General features: G+C 40.0%; 1 protein-coding gene across 1 annotated transcript in view; it reads right to left on the bottom strand.

Moving 5' to 3' along the window:
* Nucleotides 1-20,934, bottom strand: part of LY75 (lymphocyte antigen 75) — a 30,151-nt gene that overhangs the window by 6,942 nt on the left and 2,275 nt on the right. Inside the window, exons 2-34 of the mRNA XM_053471230.1 lie at nucleotides 20,403-20,768; nucleotides 19,415-19,585; nucleotides 18,891-19,055; nucleotides 17,788-17,898; nucleotides 16,954-17,097; nucleotides 16,508-16,693; nucleotides 15,988-16,142; nucleotides 15,436-15,546; nucleotides 14,975-15,063; nucleotides 14,711-14,877; nucleotides 14,288-14,481; nucleotides 13,855-13,997; nucleotides 13,244-13,325; nucleotides 12,899-12,970; nucleotides 12,430-12,553; nucleotides 11,773-11,808; nucleotides 11,003-11,187; nucleotides 10,768-10,823; nucleotides 10,350-10,423; nucleotides 10,003-10,142; nucleotides 9,352-9,457; nucleotides 8,395-8,555; nucleotides 8,184-8,313; nucleotides 7,790-8,016; nucleotides 7,516-7,681; nucleotides 7,119-7,283; nucleotides 6,707-6,829; nucleotides 6,189-6,383; nucleotides 5,819-6,042; nucleotides 4,890-5,061; nucleotides 4,334-4,492; nucleotides 4,083-4,205; nucleotides 3,462-3,629 (exon numbers count right to left, since the gene is read on the bottom strand). Of these exons, the coding sequence (XP_053327205.1) occupies nucleotides 3,462-3,629; nucleotides 4,083-4,205; nucleotides 4,334-4,492; nucleotides 4,890-5,061; nucleotides 5,819-6,042; nucleotides 6,189-6,383; nucleotides 6,707-6,829; nucleotides 7,119-7,283; nucleotides 7,516-7,681; nucleotides 7,790-8,016; nucleotides 8,184-8,313; nucleotides 8,395-8,555; nucleotides 9,352-9,457; nucleotides 10,003-10,142; nucleotides 10,350-10,423; nucleotides 10,768-10,823; nucleotides 11,003-11,187; nucleotides 11,773-11,808; nucleotides 12,430-12,553; nucleotides 12,899-12,970; nucleotides 13,244-13,325; nucleotides 13,855-13,997; nucleotides 14,288-14,481; nucleotides 14,711-14,877; nucleotides 14,975-15,063; nucleotides 15,436-15,546; nucleotides 15,988-16,142; nucleotides 16,508-16,693; nucleotides 16,954-17,097; nucleotides 17,788-17,898; nucleotides 18,891-19,055; nucleotides 19,415-19,585; nucleotides 20,403-20,768 (4,890 nt within the window). The remainder of the gene's footprint in view (nucleotides 1-3,461; nucleotides 3,630-4,082; nucleotides 4,206-4,333; nucleotides 4,493-4,889; nucleotides 5,062-5,818; nucleotides 6,043-6,188; nucleotides 6,384-6,706; nucleotides 6,830-7,118; nucleotides 7,284-7,515; nucleotides 7,682-7,789; nucleotides 8,017-8,183; nucleotides 8,314-8,394; nucleotides 8,556-9,351; nucleotides 9,458-10,002; nucleotides 10,143-10,349; nucleotides 10,424-10,767; nucleotides 10,824-11,002; nucleotides 11,188-11,772; nucleotides 11,809-12,429; nucleotides 12,554-12,898; nucleotides 12,971-13,243; nucleotides 13,326-13,854; nucleotides 13,998-14,287; nucleotides 14,482-14,710; nucleotides 14,878-14,974; nucleotides 15,064-15,435; nucleotides 15,547-15,987; nucleotides 16,143-16,507; nucleotides 16,694-16,953; nucleotides 17,098-17,787; nucleotides 17,899-18,890; nucleotides 19,056-19,414; nucleotides 19,586-20,402; nucleotides 20,769-20,934) is intronic.

Here is a 20,934-nt window from a genome sequence, read left to right on the forward strand (position 1 = left end):
CTGTTTAAACATTTTAAGTGCAAACAAAGACACAGCCATTAACCCTTTCTAGTGCATTCTAATGGCTTCATTGTTCAGTATTCAGTATTTGATCTTGAAAGGAAACTCGGTAGAAAAAACAAACAGACAAATACATTTTTTAAATTGAATTTAAACAGGAACGAGTCTTTGGAGTTTTTTTTATTCTTAGTTTCAATTTACCTATAAAGTCATGGTTTAGTCAATAAATAAGCTGCTACAAAATAGAACTTTCCAGGAGAAATATGTGAAAAAAGGCACATTCGAATTGTTTTTTTTTTATATTAGCACATTAATATTTTGTCAGCAAGATAAAAATAAGGAATCTGTTAGCAAACGACCTCCTCTTTGGGATGTTATGAAGGATAACGCGGGAAATGCAGCAAGTAAAAGATACAGAGCAGTGCATTCAGCCACCACCGGCATACTTGGTAGGAAAGTGGGTTTTTTTTCTTGTTTTTTTTTTCGTGCAAATCAGCATTAAAATGTAACTACAAATGGGAGTTGGGATAATTTGTGCTGGCTGAGCTGCTTTTGACATCTCTTACTGCTCATGGTCCCGCATTTGGTGCTCTATTTACTAAGAGACGGGTTTTAGTAGAGACAAGGGCTTTAAATACCCGACCTATGCTACCAACCTCTATTGTCTACCCAAAGGAATTGGATCGCCAACTGAATTCGGCAGAAGCAAGTTCCTACAGAGTTCAGCTGATCTCCCCATAAACATTAAACTCCACGGGGTCGAGGAACCTGCTAAATCCCCTTCCAAGTCCAGGAGAATCAAAACACAGATCCCTTTAGTGAATGAGGGTCCATTCCACCAATTCTCTATATACACGTCTCTAATTTCACCCGCGACATGTAGTTCTGGTAAGTTACAATAATAGCTTATGGCCGATAATAGTGGCTGATATTTTGTCGGTAGCTTCAGCGTCTGGGGATTTAGGGACAATACAAACTTTATACATAAAGGAGGTTCAAATGCATGATCTACTGTTTAGTAATCACAACCTGCATGTCGTACTCGGCCATTGTGCTTTTTAGGTTTAAAGTGAAAGCTGCAATAGAGCCTAAGGGACTTGGAAGTGGTCTGGAGCCATGCAAAAATATGCCTGATCTTGTGCCCAAGGGTAAACAGCAGCAGACCTGGGTCTTAATGACCCCAAGACTATCAGACTATCCAAAGACTCAAGGGAAGACTTTCAAAACTACCTGTCCGCACTCCGTTGACAGCATGCGGAAGCTGTGATGGTCTGCCAAAAACCTTATTGTAATTTAAAAATGGTGAGTTTTAGGTCAACAGGTAACTTTTAACGCAATCAAGAACAAAAAACACACTTGGCTTTAACGTGCTGCTCCAGAGCTTTTCATAATATTCTTTAGGACTTTATCTTTAGAAAGTAGTGGTAACCAACAGCTTGCACAAAGTCCATCAGTACGCATTTACAAAGGGGATTTACATATTAAGGCTGGAAGCGACGTGGCAGTAAAACAAACGGGGACAGCAGACAGTGAAAAACAACATGAAATCTAACAAAGCAGTGACTTTACACAAGTAAAAAAAAAAAATAAAAAAAAATAAAAAAAAAACGTTTCGCACAATTATTTTCTAGATCAAAAGCAAACGCAAGGAAAGATTATCCGCGAGAAACCAGTGCAAAACCAGTGTACAAAACCACGCAAATCCAGTGCCTGCAAGTAGAACGCCAAACAAGAACTGGATAAGTATCTCAAGTATAAAATGCGGTCTTTAAATTCCTGAGTAAACAAAAGGCACAATTTTCAACACATAAATTGCCAAAGGAGCCCAAGCACACAGTAACACATTCACAAACCCATCATTACTCATATATATGTATATATATACAGTACCAGCGTACAAGGAACTCTAGGGGTATACGGGGTCAACGAGGGTCCAGAAGACAACTACTACACACAAAGGACTACATCTGAGTGCGGCGTTTGCTTCGGAAACCCCATAAGCTGGGTTGTTGAGTTGGCGTTGATAGATATTCATACTTTGGTATAAAGTTGGCCAGAAGAGTCTGCCTTTTTTTTTTCTGAGTTTTTCATTTTAGGTATATTGTTTGTTCTCCCAAATAAAGAAATTACTTTAAGGTACGAATCATATTTTGACACAGAATGAAAACTTTCTAAGAAACAGAATTAAAATTTCAGGTCAGACAGACGAGATAAATAAGCATTCTTACATTAATTTCCGAGCACAACGAGGGCAGAGAGCATACCGACAGCGCACTTCAATATCCCTCTACTTTACACTCGACATCTCCTGGACAGATTTCTCAGGAGAAACTTTTTGTGAAGAGTAATCGAAGCTTCTATAAAATGGATAAATTCACGACTTACACCCAAATAAAGCAATCAACCAGTGCAAACATTAATTTAAAACAAGCACGTTTCATACCCCTTTCGTTAGGACACAAATATTAAAAACAGGGCCGACTTTGCCGAAAATAACAGTCTATGGCTACTGCAGTTGAACACTATCCTGCACGAGCGTGTATGTATTCATGATACATGTGTGTTTACCTTTAATATATATTGTTACCTACATCTGCGTGCAAATATAAATGTATTTACTAAACAAAAACCGTATGGTAATGTTAAATTGTCATGCCTTAACCCAGTACACGCGTGTGTGTGTGAGCGTGTGTATTGTACACATACATACAATTAAAGCAATTATAAAGTTATACGGTGTCTTACAGTGTGTAGAACGCTTTTTCTGTAAAAAATTAAAATTTAAAAAAGTGTTTTTTTTTTTTTTTTTAAGCTACAGAGCAGTTACACTACTTTGGCAGAATTGTGTTGAACTGTAGTAAACATACCCCCAATCAATCAAAATTAGCAAAGACTGCTTCACAACGTTTCATGTGTATATATACATAAAAAAAGGGTACTAAAAAAAAATAAAATACACTTTTAGTGTGGGTGGGGGCAGGAGGGGGGTTCACTTTAAAAAAACATTAAATTGTGCAACGTAAAAAAAATCCAAGAAGTAGGCCGCTTCGTTATAAAAGTTCTAAGTCGGATCCGCCAATCATTTTGTCGACGTCTTCCTCTGCGCGGCGATAACGAACCGAGGATGAAAACAGCGGACTTCGCCTTTTGTAAAAATATATAACCAGCGCGAGAACAAGAAGGATGATCGCGACCACCGCAAACCCGAGAGCCAACCCCGCTCTGTTAGAACCTGGAATAAAAGGGGGGAAAAAAAGTTACAGTTGCTACATTTAATAATTTTTTCCTCATGAGTAAGTTACATGGATTCAGGGGAATGGGGTGGTCGTGGTGGGAGGGGGGGTGTTGGTCCACCAATGATTATTAAAATAAATAAATAAAACACATATGAACAATCACTATGAAAGAAGGGTCTAACTAACCAGGTTTTCCCGACAGACAGGGATTTCACGTGAACTTACGCAAAGGTGCTTTGCAGACAACTCGAGCGTGGCCAGACGTGCAGGAGACCCTGTGCCAGACTCCATCGGCAGGCAGCAGGACCCCGCACGGCCCGCCGGCTTCCTTCTGTGCTCCGCTCCAGTTTGTGTATCCCGCCGGGGAGCCATCCTGCCATTTCAGGTCCGTAGCTGGAAGAGAAATCATGTACAGGGTTAGAAGGCTCTATCGCATTACATCATTTACCGGTGTCCAGCCTGCCCTGACCTACGTCTTCCAAAGGAATGTTGACCCCAACTTAAAAAAAACAAAAAAAAAACTTTAGGGCAAACTGGTCTGATAGAAAACCCAAGGAAACAAAGTTACGAACACGGGGTGGACTTGGACTTACTCAACTACTGCCTGCCAAAAGTCACAACAATGGCTTCCCATGAGCCAGGCATACGTTCAGAACGTCACAAGAGATGAGGGTACGAGTAAATCTCAATTAATAATGGGATTTGTTCCCATCATGTGGGATGTTAGATTATGAATGAATCATTTTTTGTTTTCCTTGTTAGAACAATGAATTACAGCGGGAAAATATTTTTTAAGGCTCCCAAAGCTCAGATTTCCCTTCATTATATATAGGGTGACCATCTTACCCGAGGAGCTCGCTGACAAGCCAAGCCAAACTCTATTGGTAATGAAGGGATCAGCCTTCAAATATTTGGCAACAAAGTCATTTTCTTCGGCACTGTCTATGGTCAGCAAAGTCGACGTAGGATCTAGGAGGAAAAAAAACCCAAAAACAATAAAACCAAGTGAGGCTTTATGAAAGATAGATAGATTATAATCTATCTAAGCAGAATGAACAATGAGATAAACCATATATGTGTTATTGCTTGCAGCTCACCCAGATTGTGGCATAAAGTACTAGCCTCCTCGCTGCTGAAAACGGAGAAGTTATATATTTTTAGATCGAATCCATAACAGAAATTGTTTCGGAGAAGCCACTGTCCAGGCCCGGGGGTATCAGAGCAAACGGGATATTTAATGTCCTGGATCTTCTGACCTGTAAAATAAAGTCGGGCGTCAGATAAAGCGAGAAGGCAGAGCTTGCACTTAGTCCTCTCGCGGTCTCAGCAGTATATAGAATGAGCATTCTTACGGGATTTTTCTAAATGGTAAACAGAAAAAGTACAATTTTACTTTTGTTTATAGGACAAGATCTAAATGCCTCAAGTATTTCCAGATTTAACCCGCAAAGATATGTTCTACTGAACACGTATCAATCTTTAGCCAATCGTATACAATTTAATAATTATTTTTCAGTATGAACCCTAAAATAGGTGCTTCCCAGTGCTTTTCTAATTATTTGTCTAGCCTCGTCAGAAATACTCTAAAAGCCCTGAGGATCTTAGTTGGAACATAACTATAGAATAAAGAAATTGATCAGATTAGAATCTTACTTGCAGATCTGTAGCAAATCGCTCCGTCCGCAGTATCCGTACAATTCTTAGAACGCCAGAACCCCTTTGTATCCAAATATACGCAGCTTCCAGCAGGATTTAACTGCGAGAACTCCGGCTCCACGTAGTCGTAGGGACTGCCGTCAGACCACTCGTAATCAGAAAGCCCTCCCTAGAAGAAGAAGGGAACACAAAATTAAGATTCTTAAGAAAAAAGTATGCATCTGGCTCTACACAGTAAGGCAGCGATCCACCACAAACATATATATTATATATATAGCTTATTGTCTCCATCCTCTCTGCCACAGATTGCTAATAAGGTTTAAAATGTAATCAATTCTAGGTATTCTAATAAATCACATTCCCAGCCTTTCATTGTTTAGAGATGCTCGGCTTCCCTCTTTGGGACCGCACAATGAAATACGGAGTGATCCACTCTGATAAATCCCGTTATATATTTCAATGCACAAAGGAGGGCGGCGTTTCCCGCAATACTTTAATATTTGGAATAAGTGGATTAACGTTTTAAGAAGACTATTAATATATTTAATACTATTTGGACCTCCCTCTCTGGCATCCTGTAATTTCTTGCAATTTCCTGTAATTGTTTGGTCATTTTATGTATTCAGAAGGATTAAACAGAATTACATCTTTATTTAAGTCTGCTTATTGCTTTATCTTTGTAATATTTGAGAATTACAAGAATTAAAAAAATAAATGTTTTTACTCAATATAGTAAAATAATTTCCTAATTAAAATCGTTGTTTCTGGTGACAACAAGGAGGTCGACTAACATGTATTATAATATTTTTTTCCTTTTAACCATTGCGACTTAATACATGAATACTCAGAGACGATAAGACAACGTTTTAATGGGGAAACCGGTTGGGGCGCAAAGGCGAGGAAAGAAGAAGAAAAAAAATACTTACGTCATGATTCGATAGGCCAATCCAGAGCGGAAATCCTTCTTGCTTCACTATATACTCCAGAAAGCCCTGCTGGATCTCGCTGTGCACGCTGGCCACATGGCTGCCGTTCAGCCTGCATTCGCGGACGGCTTCCATCCAGCTGAGCTTCTTCGGGATAACGTGATAGCTCATGTTCTCATGATGTATGATGTCTGGCAAAGACTTGTTGTAGTGCTCAGGGGATTCTATCACACACAAAAAAACAAACTGGAAATGAGCATCATTTTTACTTTATAGCCTCAAAAAATGTAGGGGCCCTCATGTAGTGGAGCCAGGGTCCTGGGTAACGAATGGTCTGGAATGAACATAAAACTAGATCTTCAACACTTACCTAAATCGATCTTACAAGCCACTATGGAGTGATGCTGAAGATATAAGACTTGTAAGCCCTGGAGATTTGTGTACATATCCCAGAAACCATCTATGTTCATAGCGGAATAAAAGCTATTGTTGGAGACTTCTGGTCTTCCAGATCTCCAGTTGGAATATTTTATGAAGGTCTGATCGTGCCAGCGAAGTCTTTTTTCTGCGTAACAAAGAAAAGTCATGAGGACACCTGGAATGCTAAAACAGTGGAGATTATTTTAGAAATACGAAGTCAGGCATGCCTCGGCTCCCGGCTCTTAATAGACAGCCTTTTAAGCATCGACATTCTACGACTCCGACAGCTTAATGATCAGAAAGCGATAAAGTGTGACACGGCCGCGTTATTATTTCATTCACCCCCGGGTTCCTGTAAGCGCCAGATTTCTATGTGATGCTCAGTGTTCTTAGCACCATTATCACTCAGTTAAGGAGCCGTAATGTAAACGACATCATTTAACATACGCATTAAATAAAACTTCTTACCTCTTCCATCGTAAACGACTCCCAGCCATACCCACTTTGCCAGATCACGGAAAGGTTTAAGCTGATTAAAAACAAAGTCGTTCTCCGCTTCATCTCGGATATTCAAGACATAGGCATCGGGATCTGAAGGAGGAGGTTCATGGGTCAGATTATCACTTCTTAAAATAAAATCCGTCCAGCAATTCTAAGGCTTTCCGACATTTAGATACTTTATGTATTCATGAGACGCAGGTCCTCAAAATAACAAAATATTTATTATAAGAGGTGCCTTGCCTACAGTTTTGTTTTTTAAAAACTACTTTATTTAGTGTACTGAACTGTAAAATGCAGGATTTGGGGAAAATCTGCTTTAAGAGCGTTTACAGTTTACAGTACAGTTCATTGAAAGCCTTTAGTGACGTAATGAACATACGCAGAGCCCTGCAGACGTGACGGGATTCTTGCGTGTCGATGGAGAGCCATCTTTTGTGAGACACCAGAAAAGTGTAGCAACTGTTCCGAAAAGGAATCCACGGGGTATCTTTGATTCTGTGAGGACACAGTTTGGTGTTCTCCGCTGGCGTCTGTTCAACGTCTTCTGGAAAAAAATAAAATAAAAATAGGACCATTGCAATATTAAAACACGCTTTATGGGGGAAATAGCAGGTAAATCTGCACGGGAGGTAAAACTAAACTACCCTAAAAAGTATGGTTACCCTTAAAATGCAGTTGATTAAACACAGTATCTCTAGAAGGTTCCCCTACTCTATGAGATAGTTGGCTAATGAATGATATATACACCATTTTATCTACCATAAAGGAAAGCATACCAGGTGCAGAGTAACAGAAGGCCCCGGGTAACATAGTATCACAATCCTCCGTCTTCCAAAAGCCATCCTCGCTCATGTAAACACATTCCTCACTTCCTTCATCCTCCTCTGACCATCGGTTAATAGTAACTTGTTTCCCATTTTGCCATCTATAATGGACTCCGTCCTGGCGTTAGGACACAAAAAGTCAAATCAATAAGAAATAGAGGATATTAAAGATCCCATTTTTTTACCTCCACCCAAAAAGGAGAAAAATAAAACAGAAACAACTTACGTATATGCTAGAAAGCCCAATCCACATGGGCCGACTCAGGAGAGCCGCCTGGACAGCCAGAAAGGAGAGCTGGTACTGATCCGTTATACTGACCAGGCTCATATTATGCTGGTGACATTGTGACAAGGCTTGGTACCACGTCAGGTTACTCTGAATGATCTTGTACCGATAGCCATGAAATTCCACTTCGTCAGCTACAGTAGCTGGTGTTTGGGATCCGTTAGTATCTGCCATGATCACAAAGAAATGAGGCGACGGAAAACCAAATTTCATAATTCATCAAAAGAAACTTAAAATTTAATTGAAGTACAGCCTTGTATGATATTAAAAGGTTGAAGAAAAAAAAAAAAAAAAAAAAAAAAACACAACAGACAATAAACCAAACAAAACACACCTTTATATCGCTGACACAGAGACACATACTGTGTTTCGGCACACGATGTAAAATCCCACGTCCCGGCAAAGGTGGAATTGGGATCATTCAGGATGAAGAGACACTGTTTGTTCCGCTCCTCTTCGAACGGCTGCCGGTTGAAAAAAGAAAGTTATATGGATGGCTGGTGGAATAAGAGTATAGCGGCTCTGGAGCGGAGCTGGACACTCACGTCAAGAGAGAACTTTTTCAACCTTCCCTGTAAGAGCGGATGAAAATTCACATAGGAAACCTCCCGGCTGTCGATCCATTTGCTCACGACGGAATCCAGAGTGAGTTTCAGCCCGATCCAAAACTTCGAGGTCATATTAGGAAGTAAGTAAGTAATGAAATCTGGCAAATAAATGCAATTAAAAGGGAATGTCAATGGATGCTTTTGGGAATAAATCTGAAGCAACTTCACCATAAAAAAGGAGGAAGGAATCCGGTTTGATATTTCCTAAAGCAGCTCTAAAAGAGCAGATCTTCTAAGCGGTTTCCGCTGCATGTACATTAATATGAACGGTGTTGTGCAAATGTATGCATGTAAGTATTTTTATCTTGCACAACAGATGATCTTGGTGCTTTACAGCTTACAGTTTAAGGTATGAATACATAATTAGTTTCCACAGTTTACAGGAGTAAGTTTATAAGTTGGTTGTTGCCCTCTCAGGACTGCGCTAATGCATGGAAAAAATATATCTAGAAAGGTCCAGATGCCCAGTTTTTTTTCCAGGGATCAATAAAGTAGATACATTTTGCTTCACAGGAGCCCGTCTTTCCATTAAAGTTTCACTTAGAAAGCAGCGGACCGAATCGTCTTAATGTGTTCTATCCCAGTGACAGTGAGGGACCGATGTGTCGCCATATATTAGAGAAAGGCTTAAGGAGAAATCAAACAGTTTTACAGCCAAGTAGAGGATCCAAACAAGGGAAATAATATCATAAAAAGTTAAAAGTTACTTCACTGGTGGGTATAAACCCAAAAATATGACAACTGAGCGTCTTTTTCCCAGATAAAATCAGAAAGAAAACAAAAGGATTCAGAAATACTTGGGTGTTTGGTGAATGAAATGGCAATTCTATTGACCCACTTTAAAAATAATATACAGCATTATAAAGAAACAAATATTCCCTTTGTGTGCGTCACCTTGTTCAAGCTGGCTTGTGATTGTAGGAAGGGTTCCTCCAAAGGTTTCACACTTTTCGTTAGCCTTTAGGAACGTTAAGTCTTCCGGGTTAACTTGTAGAAAACACTGAAAATCATAAAATGTTTTATAGCCAGCCGTTAAGTCATGATGACGCTAATATTTCCCTTACAACTGTAGGCTTTTTACCCAACAAGGAACTCTTTTAAAGTTTAGCAGCGCTTTAAGTAAAAGATCTAGTTTTAAAGAAACAATGGACTTGGAATCTTGAGAAAGCAGCTTGCACTTTAGAAGCTCCTCGCTGCTTTCTCCGGAGTGACCGGCTCTGTATGATTATTTATAATCGTTTACTTTTAGGTTGGGAACCGGTTGAATTAGTTTGGAGAAATTCCATGTCCCGAAGTTCAATTACATATTTTTGTTACTGATTTGCGTAAAATCCGTCAGAGCAGTGACAGTAAATAAATCACGTCTACCTCCATCGTAAAGAGGCACGTGCCGATGACTTCAGGGTGCATCTCAGCTGTTAGCAGACCAAAAGAAAATTCTGTCGCCATTCGATCCGACGGTTTACTTAGGTTATGTTAAAACCTTTACCAGCTTTGCTCGCTGCCTCCTGACGCGTTTCACACATTACTGCACAATCACTGTACCTTGTCTCTGAATTCAATCCAGTTTTGGGGGCAACTTCCATTAAGCAAGCTTGTTTTCGTGCGGTTATTTTCCCACGAGAGGGGGTGTTTTTCGCATATGAACGGCATTTCCTTATTGCAGTCAGCGAACTGAAAACGATCTGCAGAAGAAGCAAGCTCTTATTCAGCAAACAATAAGTACATCGGGTCCAATAGCGTGGGCCACTTGGGTGAAAGAACTACACATCATTTCAGCTTTCGGTGCCATCAATTCTATAGATCAAAACACTCAACAGCACGTACAAAGAAGAACAGAGACACAAAAAATAAAATATATATATATAAAAAAAAAAATTTAATAAAATCACCTGTGCTTGTTCGTTGTAGAGTCATAAATGGGCAGTGGCTGAATTGCATGCCTAGGAAACGATGAAGAGCTCTCCTACGACACAGAAAGAACGTACAAAATAAAAACAAATTCTATAAAACCATAAAACAAAATTAAAACTTTTCTAAACGCTCTCCTTTTCAAATAATGAAATGTATCCTTCACTAGTTCTGTTCTTTAAATATTAAATTTTAAAGATATTCTACACCAAATTTTTTTTTTTATTTAAATGATTCCAACCTACTTAGAAACACTACATATGGGCTTTGCTGCTCAACGTGTTATTTTGGGAGGACTTCGTGAGAATTATGCAAATAAAAAATCTGTGAGATAAAATAAAAAAAGGCTAAAGTAGTCTAAAAAGTGCCACCTTGGTAAACAAATAAACTACGACTTACTCTTGTTGGCTCCTGTAGTTGATAGATTTCACCCACCACATTTGGAACTGATTAAACTGCGAAGGTGCAAAAGAAAAAAATAATAAAATAAGATTTTTTGTGCAAAAAACTAAAGAAAAACCACTGGTGCCATCAAAATGTATAAAATAGGTCAGAGAAAACCATTTGCCAGTCAGACAGCTGGCTGGGATACACACACTGCGTACGAAACATATATATCAGCCCGGATACTTACTTTCATTTCATCCAACATCTTGCTTTCAATGGCTTTTCGTAAGCCGTAAGAATCGATAGACGCCAGTTCGCCTTCCACGCTTGTGCAGTACAGATCTGCCTCCTTGTAATTCAGGTGCTTCTCGTGTACAATCAGATACTCATAATCTTCAAACATGACCGAAGACCCCTGAGTATTATTCCAATCTGAGAAACGATATAGTAAAGAGATTAATACACGGCATGAGGCGGGTGACCGTTGTGTAGTCGGGGTGAACTATCTGCATGATTCGGAACCTACAGACACAATGAGATGGGCCAGTATGGGCCCTCGCCTTCACTCGCAAACTAACCAGAAAGCAACTCCTGTGTGTGAATGTAGTTTACAGTTGCCAGATTTACAGGATTCTGACAGGAAATCAAGAAACGGCTGAATTTAGGAACCCTTAACCAAACCCTGTTTACTTCCCCCCGCCGACATTCATTCTATGGCTGTACACCATTGCCTTCGGACACCCATAACACATTCACCGAGACCAAACAAGCTGGTTCTGATCACACAGGCAGAAGCGGATGAATTAGGCTCCACGTCGTGAATATGGGCTCAGGAAACTAAGGAAGGCAGAAATAAATCGCCGTCGGTTGCTCTAGAGGTAAATTATTAGTCCCAAGGTTCCTCTGTATGGTAACGCAATGTCTTGTAATGAGATGTTTGAGAAAAGTCAGCCATATTTACCATCGAGAAGTGTATTCATTCACACTCTCTGCATAAAGTATTAATATTCAGGTTACCTGTTACATACCACTCCGGAGTCTTCAACACAGCGCCTAGCAAGATTTAAAAACATTATTTTATTTCTTTCCACAAGACTGCATACAAACCACAGGTCTACTAGCACAATAATAATAAATAATAATAATAATAAACAATAATGCCTTATTTTGGGAACCAGGGGGAAGGTTGCTACGGCATATCTGTTCTATATAAAGCAAATGGGTCGTAAACAAAAATAAATCACAAATCGGTCCATAAAAAAAGCTGAAGCTGGCTCAGGAGGATATTCAAAGGCGACATGGTTTAACTTCGAGGGGAACTCAGATAAAGGGATGTAAGTTCTCCTTTAAAATTGTGATGAAATGTGAAAAAAGGAGCGCTAAAAATAAGTGTACATTTCAAACAATTGTTAAAAATAAATAAATTTAAAAAAATAAATACTTTCTTGTTAAAAACAAAAACTTCTTGAGCACTCCCACAGAGGAGGAAAGGCAGCTTCAGGCATCCAAAATGTAATAGTGTAACAGTATTTTAATAGTGTAAAATAACATTTATTATTATTACTTATTGTTTTATATAGCGCCATCAAATTCCATAACGCTGTACAATTTGGACTTTCTATTTTTCTTTATATTTAAAATTGTGGCGGTACGACGACGCGAGGGCATTTTTACCTTTAGGGATCTGGCAAACAAATTCTAGAGCAGCATCGCAGTGGAACGGCTTCATGTAATATTCCGCATCTCTTTTGTCATTGAACCAAAGTCGCCAAATACTTGCCCGGGTTGGCCGATTAACCTGTGCATTCAGGACACACACAAACATAATTAGAAGTATCGCTACAATCATTTTCCTGGTTGGAAAAAACAGCGATTGAGCGTTAATTCAGACACGAGCCTTCATTGATAAAAAGGAAAATGGAAACAATGTAGCAGGGCTACCATATTACACGCGTGCATAATTTACTTAAATGCTCCTTCTCACTGTATTTAAAGGAGACGGAACTACTATTTATAGAATTCCTGATTGCAGTTTTGTAGGATTTCTTTCCACTTGACCAACATGTCATGAATTACAGCCCATTCATTTACAGTCAGGTCGGCCACAATACAATAGTGCATGCGAGTGAATGTCGTCTCCAACCTTAAAGGCCGCACAGTCCCGGAGATCATAATCTTCCTCCTGAAAGTCATCGGGAAAAACGACAGAAGAGACCTGGAAACAGAAGATAAAAAACGAGCAACCCATTAACCAGTAGAGAAAACCCAGTTATAAACAGATCAAAAACAGGTTGTTTCACGGACCCTACTGAATTTAACCCATTTAGAAGTAAATGCGGCATTAGAAACGCCATTCCACGTATTGATGAACGCCTTAACCCTTCCCGGGGATAATCCTTTGATTATATAAAGGAACGAGATGATACCGTCATGAAAACCGAAACAATTTATAGAATTTGCAGCATCTTTAATGAATAGAACTACTTACCGGCCGACCATCGCTCCACTCCCAACTTCCATGTAATGCCATGTTCCTTTTATTTAACCCAACCCAGATCCATCGACCGTAACTATTATGAAGAGAGAAAAAGCATTATTGTTATGATCGTGATGATGTCAAAGGTAAAAAGTCAATAAACTATTAAAAGCTTGATCTCTGCTCATCTTTGGTGTCCCGTATCGCAGTCTGTCTCTTTCTGTAATGTCATGATGCTATTCGGAGGTTAGTCTCTCCAAAGTGGAACGCATGCTCTCCCCAGCCACCACGTCAGCGCCTCCTTCTTCATTACTTTAAACAAAACTTTCTCCTCCGCTGATATCCTTCAACATAGACACGACTTCATAATAACCGGCACCCTGTACCTAAATAACATTTGCCAATTTCTCTGACCAAATGCCACAAATTGTCCAGATTAACCTCTTCTCTCCACAATTCCGCTTACCTATACATTCCAGCCTTCATCACAAACTGTTCCCCTACACAAAATCAGGGTAACTTATACAGCACTGGAAAATAAACTAATCACCATTCACAACATGATCCACACTTACAGACAACATACAATAAGAACTTAATCAGCTAAATCCAGCTTTTATTACCTGCCCATGGATTTTAGGAAGGAATATAAAGAATCCATTTCTTCTTTATGGGAAAAACCTGCAAGATGCGCCCCGAACTCTTCACAGATGCCCTCTGCCTCTTCCCAGGTCCGTGTTCGGTGTAGTCGTTTGTAGTGAAACAGCTAAGTAAATTAAAAACGATGACTTAACGTGTCTGTGAAGTTCAAGGTAAGCCACGAAAAATATAGCACTTGGCAATATCAAAAAATATAAATCATTGTCCCAAAAGGCGCTTTAAACCGGGTGTCTCCTCCTAATAATTGTCCAATAACTGTTTGGAGTCCGTACTTATATATTTATATATATATATATATATATATATATATATATATATATATATATATATATATATATACATATATACACACAAAATATTTTAAATAAATAAACTATGACTATAAACGTGAGTTACTTTGTAGCACTGCGATCCCGATCCTGCTTCCCACTCTTCGGGACAGGAGCCGCTGGGTTTAGGCGCGTCTTCGGGTTTTGGAGATCCGATACTCTTTTTGCAGATGGATTGCGCTTTAAAGGCTTTGCAATTTTTCACCTCCCATTTCCCAAGATGTTGGCCCGTTGCCATAGCAACGCATCCTCCCGGAAAGGCTACAAAAAACAAATACGATGTATGGATAAGGTACGCAACACTTCAAAAGGGACACATGTTATGCTTTCAGCATCACTCCTTAAGTAAATCTAAATTTGTTTCCCTGTAAGATAACGCTCGATGATCACTCGCCCGTTTGTTACGATACCAAGGAGTCTAGAAAACTCCATGCGTTTCTTCGAGACCTAAAAATGATTACAGTAAATCTAAAGAAAAAAAAATACTTGCCTGGTTCTAGAGCATTCCAATTTGAAAACGTTAAGTCTTTTTTCCCTTCTGACGTTTGCCAATAATAGTCTAGAGATAAATCCTCCCCTCTTAAACCGGTCCAGAAGTAAGCCCGCTCGATCGGATTCTGCTCTCGGATTAGGCTATTGATAAATTCTTGTTCGAACCTAAAAGACAATGTTTTGGCTCAGGAACGGAGGGCAGAAAAAAAAAAAAATCTAATAAAACGATAAAACAATATAGAACAAACAATATAGAATATACCGGCTCGTCACGGTGAGATTGCATTTTGCACCAAACGGCACTTCGTCCTTATAAATCAGGTAGCAGAAATCTCCGTGTCGTCTCCAGTTCTATCGGAAAACACAGAGAGGATTAAAGCCTTTTACTCGCGGAGAATAACTCCTATTAACAGAAGAGTTTTTATAAATAACCTAAAAGGGAAACCGTTTCTCTATAAATAAAATCATTTATTACATCCATATATTTCGAATTCATAGAAGATTTTTAGTTTAAAAGTTTGTCTCAAGTTTCGGAAATTGAGATCTGCAGGGCAAGAGTCGATTCATTTCCCAGCTTGACTTTCTCTGGTTTCTACTCATTCCGCCTTATAATAGACTGCCTAAACCACTCAAAAACTTAACTTAATGGGGAGGAAAAATAACACAAGGCACGCAGAAACGAATGGAGGCGCGCGGTGGAATTATTTATTACCAGACACTTACTAGATCCTGGGGACAGCCGTGGTCCGAGGCGGTGTTATTTGTAACCGCGCCGGTTTTCTTGCATATGGACGCGAGAGTTTTGTTACAGCGTTGAACTCGCCACCGACCAGACTGTAAGAGTGTTAAAAAAAAAAAGAGATAGAATGAACATAAAATATATGAAGCTCTGGCCACAAGTAGCACACAGGCCAGACTGAGAGAAGGAGCCCTGACAGCGCATGGCTGAGTAGCTGAAAATCCACTAAGTGCTTAAAGGGGCAGTCCCACTGAGAAATATTCTGCAAAAAACGCAGTGCTACCTGCAGTTATTTTGTTCAGCTTAGACAGAAATTATTCATTTATCTTATTTTGCTCCAATAACCTTGATCAGAAATGAGATGATTCTTAATAGAAACAACCTTTGGCTGAGGTCACGTACCTGCGCACAGGTAACCGACCAGAAATTTTACAAAAACATTTAGATGTAGGGGTTTGGAAAAGTGATCGTAGTGTTCCAATGGCACTGACTGATTTAGTTAACATCCTCATATTGAGAAAGCAAAGAACATTTACCGTCCTCGAGAAGGACACGCAGTTAGAAGTGGAGTTGGAAGGAATAATCGGTTCATTTTGATCCCAGTATGTAAAGCGAGTCTCTTCTCCATCCGACCACGTAAACAAAGGCGGAAAATCCTCACTCCTAAACCCCGACCACATGTCTCCACTTTCTGGAAATAAACCCAAAACACTATAATCAGCATAAAACCAAATAATACAATATATACACATAGCCTCGCAAATGTCCCCGGACCCCTCAAATACCCTCATATTCCCGAATTACAAATCTTACATTAATACTACTTCATGATTTTGTCTTAAAACACTGAAACTCCGAATTTTTTTGCAAAATGGCACAGATTTTTATTAAAAACTGAAAAGTATTTAACACATAAACATGTCGGAGCGATGTGGCCTGCTCTTCTTGGCCGGATCGCCTCGGCTGGTCGGAGGTCGCTTGCGAGTAACGCGGCATTCACTCGTCATAAAGCGCCGATACATTTTAGAAGTAACGAGGGTGTCCGTGTAAACATACCGTTGCCAAACGCAGTAACAGCCATTTCAATGTCAGCCAAGGAGTGCAGACTAATCAACGTTGAATTTTCCGTCTTGCATAACCGCTCGGCATCTTCCCACACACTTGGCTGCTGCAGCTTATAACAAAATCCATTATTGGGTATCCAGTTTGAGTCACACTGGGTTTCCAAGTAAGGCCAATTATCTGAAAAGGATGGAAACGTGATTACGATTGGAGACGATTAGGGTCCTAAATCTTCGACCTCCCGGAGTTGGTCATTCTCAAACTAGCAACTTTAGCCCTATCGTTCTTAAAAAGATGGCTGCCTGGCAGATACATTAGAGACCATTCGCTAAAATTTGCATTACTGTGTATATGATGGCTGGAGTGTCTCGAACACAACATTAGAGGTTATTCGGGGGACAAACACTATACAGAGAACCCGCATACAGAGATATACATACCGGGCGACTTGGATTTTGTGCCATTCATGTACTTCTTGCAAACATAAGGCAAAGATAAACTGCAGTGCTGCTTCTGCCATCGACCGGTTTCTACTTTCAACAAACCACAATCCGAGTCATCCAGACGAGAGAAGCCACCTCCATCTAGAGAGAAAACACGGGACACGCGTTGATCAAATAGACGTCGTTTTGTATGAAACCAAACAAACCGTAATGGAACACATAATTTTCTTATACAAAGAGCAGATTTAGTCCAATATCGATGTACACAGAACACAATAAATAGATCGTTTTTTGGTCATTTTCAGTTCAGTAAATGCACGGACTTTTAGTCTTCTCATATTGTTTTCATCAAAGTCTCTGATATACTTTACACCCCTCCAAAAACATTAAAAAAATACCATTTCTAAACAACTGAAACGCTTTCGTATTTTAATAACCCAATAATAATATTATTTCATAGTCGTTGTTTTTGGCATTTGTTAGCCGGACAATAGATGAGCGAACTCACAACTCAGAACAGAGAAGAAGGGGAAAAGGCGTAAACGGCTAATTTATGCCTCGTTTTCTGTGCGTCGGGTAAAAAAACAACAACAGAAGACAGAGACGGCTTTATCCTCGGGGGACACGAGTGCTATTGTCTACCCGACTGAAAAACAAGCCTCGTCCCCTTCCAGCTCTCCAAGACCGATGGCTTAGCCGAGGTGCTACATTCAGGAGGTATCTTGATACAACATATATTATCTTTTATTTATTTAGCGCCGATAACATATGCAGCTCTTCCTACATGATATACATGGACAGAGTCTTTAGGTAAAGAGGACGCAAGCTCACCGGGGTTCCAGTTGATGAAATTCAGAGGTGTATCGTCAGACCACTGCCAGCCTCCAGAACTATCAAACCGATTCAACCCGATCCACATCATATCAGGGAGATCGTCATTAGCTTTTAATAAACAAAATTATTATTAATAACTTATCAAAGCAGAAAAACCTACTGCCTTTGGTTAGAGACAGTTGGGTTTTTTCACTTCTGTTTTGTCGAAAATATAAAAAGAAAAATATATTTAAAAAAAAAACAAAAACAATTTTTAACCATAAAAAGTATTTTTTCTCCCCCCTTCAAAATTGGGAAAGGGGTAGGCGGGGGGGGGAGAGAATAACTGAGGAAGTTAAAGTGACCACTTCCAGGGTAAACTAATACACATACTGCTTATTGTTACCCTCGAACACTGAATAAGTTACTAAGTAATATTTATATGTTTTTATGAAAATATTTATATGAAAATATGTTATTTTCAGCATTAAAAGGGTAAATGCAAATCTACCGCATTGCAGTGCAATGTTTGGCAAATACGTTGTAAACTATTGCGGTCTCGCCCATCCCACTCATAACTTTGGAGTTTTACTGAAAGAAATAAAAGTTCTGCCAAGTCAATAAGTTGTTGGAGACGTTCCAGCGGGTTATACGCCAGGAGCCAACGAGTCCCTGACAAACACCGCAGTAAACGTCGGCAGGTGATGGCACACAGGTGAAGGGGTAAACACTTTTATTCGAACTGGATGTGTAGCAAAGGTGTAGATTATTACCCCTTTGCCCTCGCTCTTCGGGAACGGATCTAGGATCGGTCAACAATGTGTCATTCGAGTAAAAAAATAACAAACAGCAAATGTCATATAGTCCCACGTAGCCAAAATATGTAATAATAACAAAAGAAAAACTCCTCTCTTACAGCAACAAACGTGTGAATATCTTGGCCACTACCGTTTGCTAGTTAAAGCCCTAGAACATTAAGGTATGGTTTATACCAAATAAAAGGGGTCCAAGCGATTGGGAATTGCATAGGCGAGCAGGTGGCCTAAATGTTACTTAAACAAAAGAAAAAAAAAAATAAGAGAAAAACAAAATCACTATAAACCACGCATTCACCGACTCACCAGTAATGTACGCCAGCTCCTCCGCATTGGCGATACTCAATAAATCGGCACCTTGGCTTCGACAAGACTGGTACGCCTCCTGCCACTTCAGGCTAGAACGAGCATTGAACTGGTAGCACGTCCGAAGCGTTGCGTTCTCCGTCCAGCCGTCAGCGCACCCATTCACTGAAGAAAACAAACACATTCGTTTAATCAGTGCGGTCACGTCTTATCAACCACCGACGGAATAAAATAACCAAAAAAAAATAAATAAAAAATTTATTCAGCTATTCCTTCCTAAAAATTCGACAGGTCTCCCACATGGAATAGCATTCACTAACATTCCCTTGCTAATTTTGGGAAGAACATACTTTAACCAATGGATCCTTTAATATGCATGAGCATCACATGGTGGGGCGGCCCTTTTGTTTAAAGATAATTAATAAAATTCAAGCTCTGGTTCGCTTCCCCCTTTTTTTTTTAGTATTATTATTATTTTTTGTAATATAAACGGAGTGTTCCTTCTAACGCAGTAAAGATCTTGCCTGGTTTTAAGCAGAGCCCCCACTTCCGATCAGACGCATAATCCGCCGTGGTGGCACACCACTCTCCTGTCCTATTGACATCAGTAATGCAGTCGTGATGCCACTTTCCATCGTGATAAAAGGGGAATTCACATCGCTCGCCATGGGAGTTTCCATCGGTTGTATAAATTACTAAGAAAATAAAAAATAAAAATTCCACTTTGAATCTGTGTTAAAGATAAATTCCAGAGAATGATCAACAGAGTTGGGTAATAAACAGGAACATTGGAGTTAAGAAGAACTCTCAAAACTATAAATATACAATTACGTCAACTCCACTCATCAAAAACTACTCTGGATGCTAATGCTGGTCAAAAGAAGAAGCAAAGCAGACCTTGAGACGACAGAAGAGAAGAGAAAGAGAGAAGACAGAAGAGAAGAGAAAGAGAGAAGACAGAAGAGAAGAGAAAGAGAGAAGACAGAAGAGAAGAGAAAGAGAGAAGACAGAAAAGAAAGAGAGAGGACAGAAGAGAAGAGAAAGAGAGAAGACAGAAGAGAAGAGAAAGAGAGAAGACAGAAGGCCAATCATTTATCATATATACAGAATAATATAGCATGTCATATAATATCATACACTTTCCTGCTTTTATTTTAACGCAGATTAAGCTGTAGTCCTGTCTTGGTGATGGTCCCTACTTTTGAAGATTGCCAGTTGGTTATTCCTGGAATTATTTCTCCTGCCCCACACCCGGGTGCCCCTTACTGCCTCCTATTCCTTGCCCTCTCCCCGTGCCTCCAAATTCTAACTGGTGCTGGCCCCAGTCCCCTGATCACAGCCAGACTACAAGGAAAGAGGGAGCCCATAGGCAGCCAACCCTGGAGAGCTCCCAGGTACGGCAGTGACCACGGAACTTGGAATACGCCGGGAATGTATTAATATAAAAGGATCGATTACACCCGATTCCCACATTAATAAACCATCTGCTTACGAGTCACGAGACCGGCTTACCGTGGTACGGCACGTGGCAGACGCTTTCAGCAGAGCCGCCCCTCCTCCACGTGTCGTTAGAAGCGTACGTCGCAGTCACGGATCCATTGTTTTCGGCCAAACCGTACATAGACGCGCCATATATGTGCCCTCCGTGACATCGCCACCACAGCATATGCTTCGAGTCACACGCAAACATTTGCAAAGGGTCTTGGGAAGTGGAGACGCCGAGTCCGAGGCACTTCTGGGAGCCCAGATTAAAGAGCCGGTGGTTAGAGCCCCATTTCCACAACAAAGACTCGTCGCCCTTCGAGCAGTCGGTCAGCGAAAGCCCGGAATCGGCACTTTTAAGGCACTTGTTGGATTGTTCAGACTGGATGGAGAACGCTGGCGGGGAGAAAATTCACAAAACAAATGTTGTTATATTTACGTAAAATCACACGTTTCATAAAATAAATAATTACAGCACGGACTTTAATGACCTTTGTGATGTCTGATAACCGTTAAAGCCAAGGTGTCACATTACATTTACATATATATAGCGCCAGCAGAT

This window comes from Spea bombifrons, chromosome 7 (assembly GCF_027358695.1).
Source record: "Spea bombifrons isolate aSpeBom1 chromosome 7, aSpeBom1.2.pri, whole genome shotgun sequence".
NCBI classification, from domain to species: Eukaryota; Metazoa; Chordata; class Amphibia; order Anura; family Pelobatidae; genus Spea; species Spea bombifrons.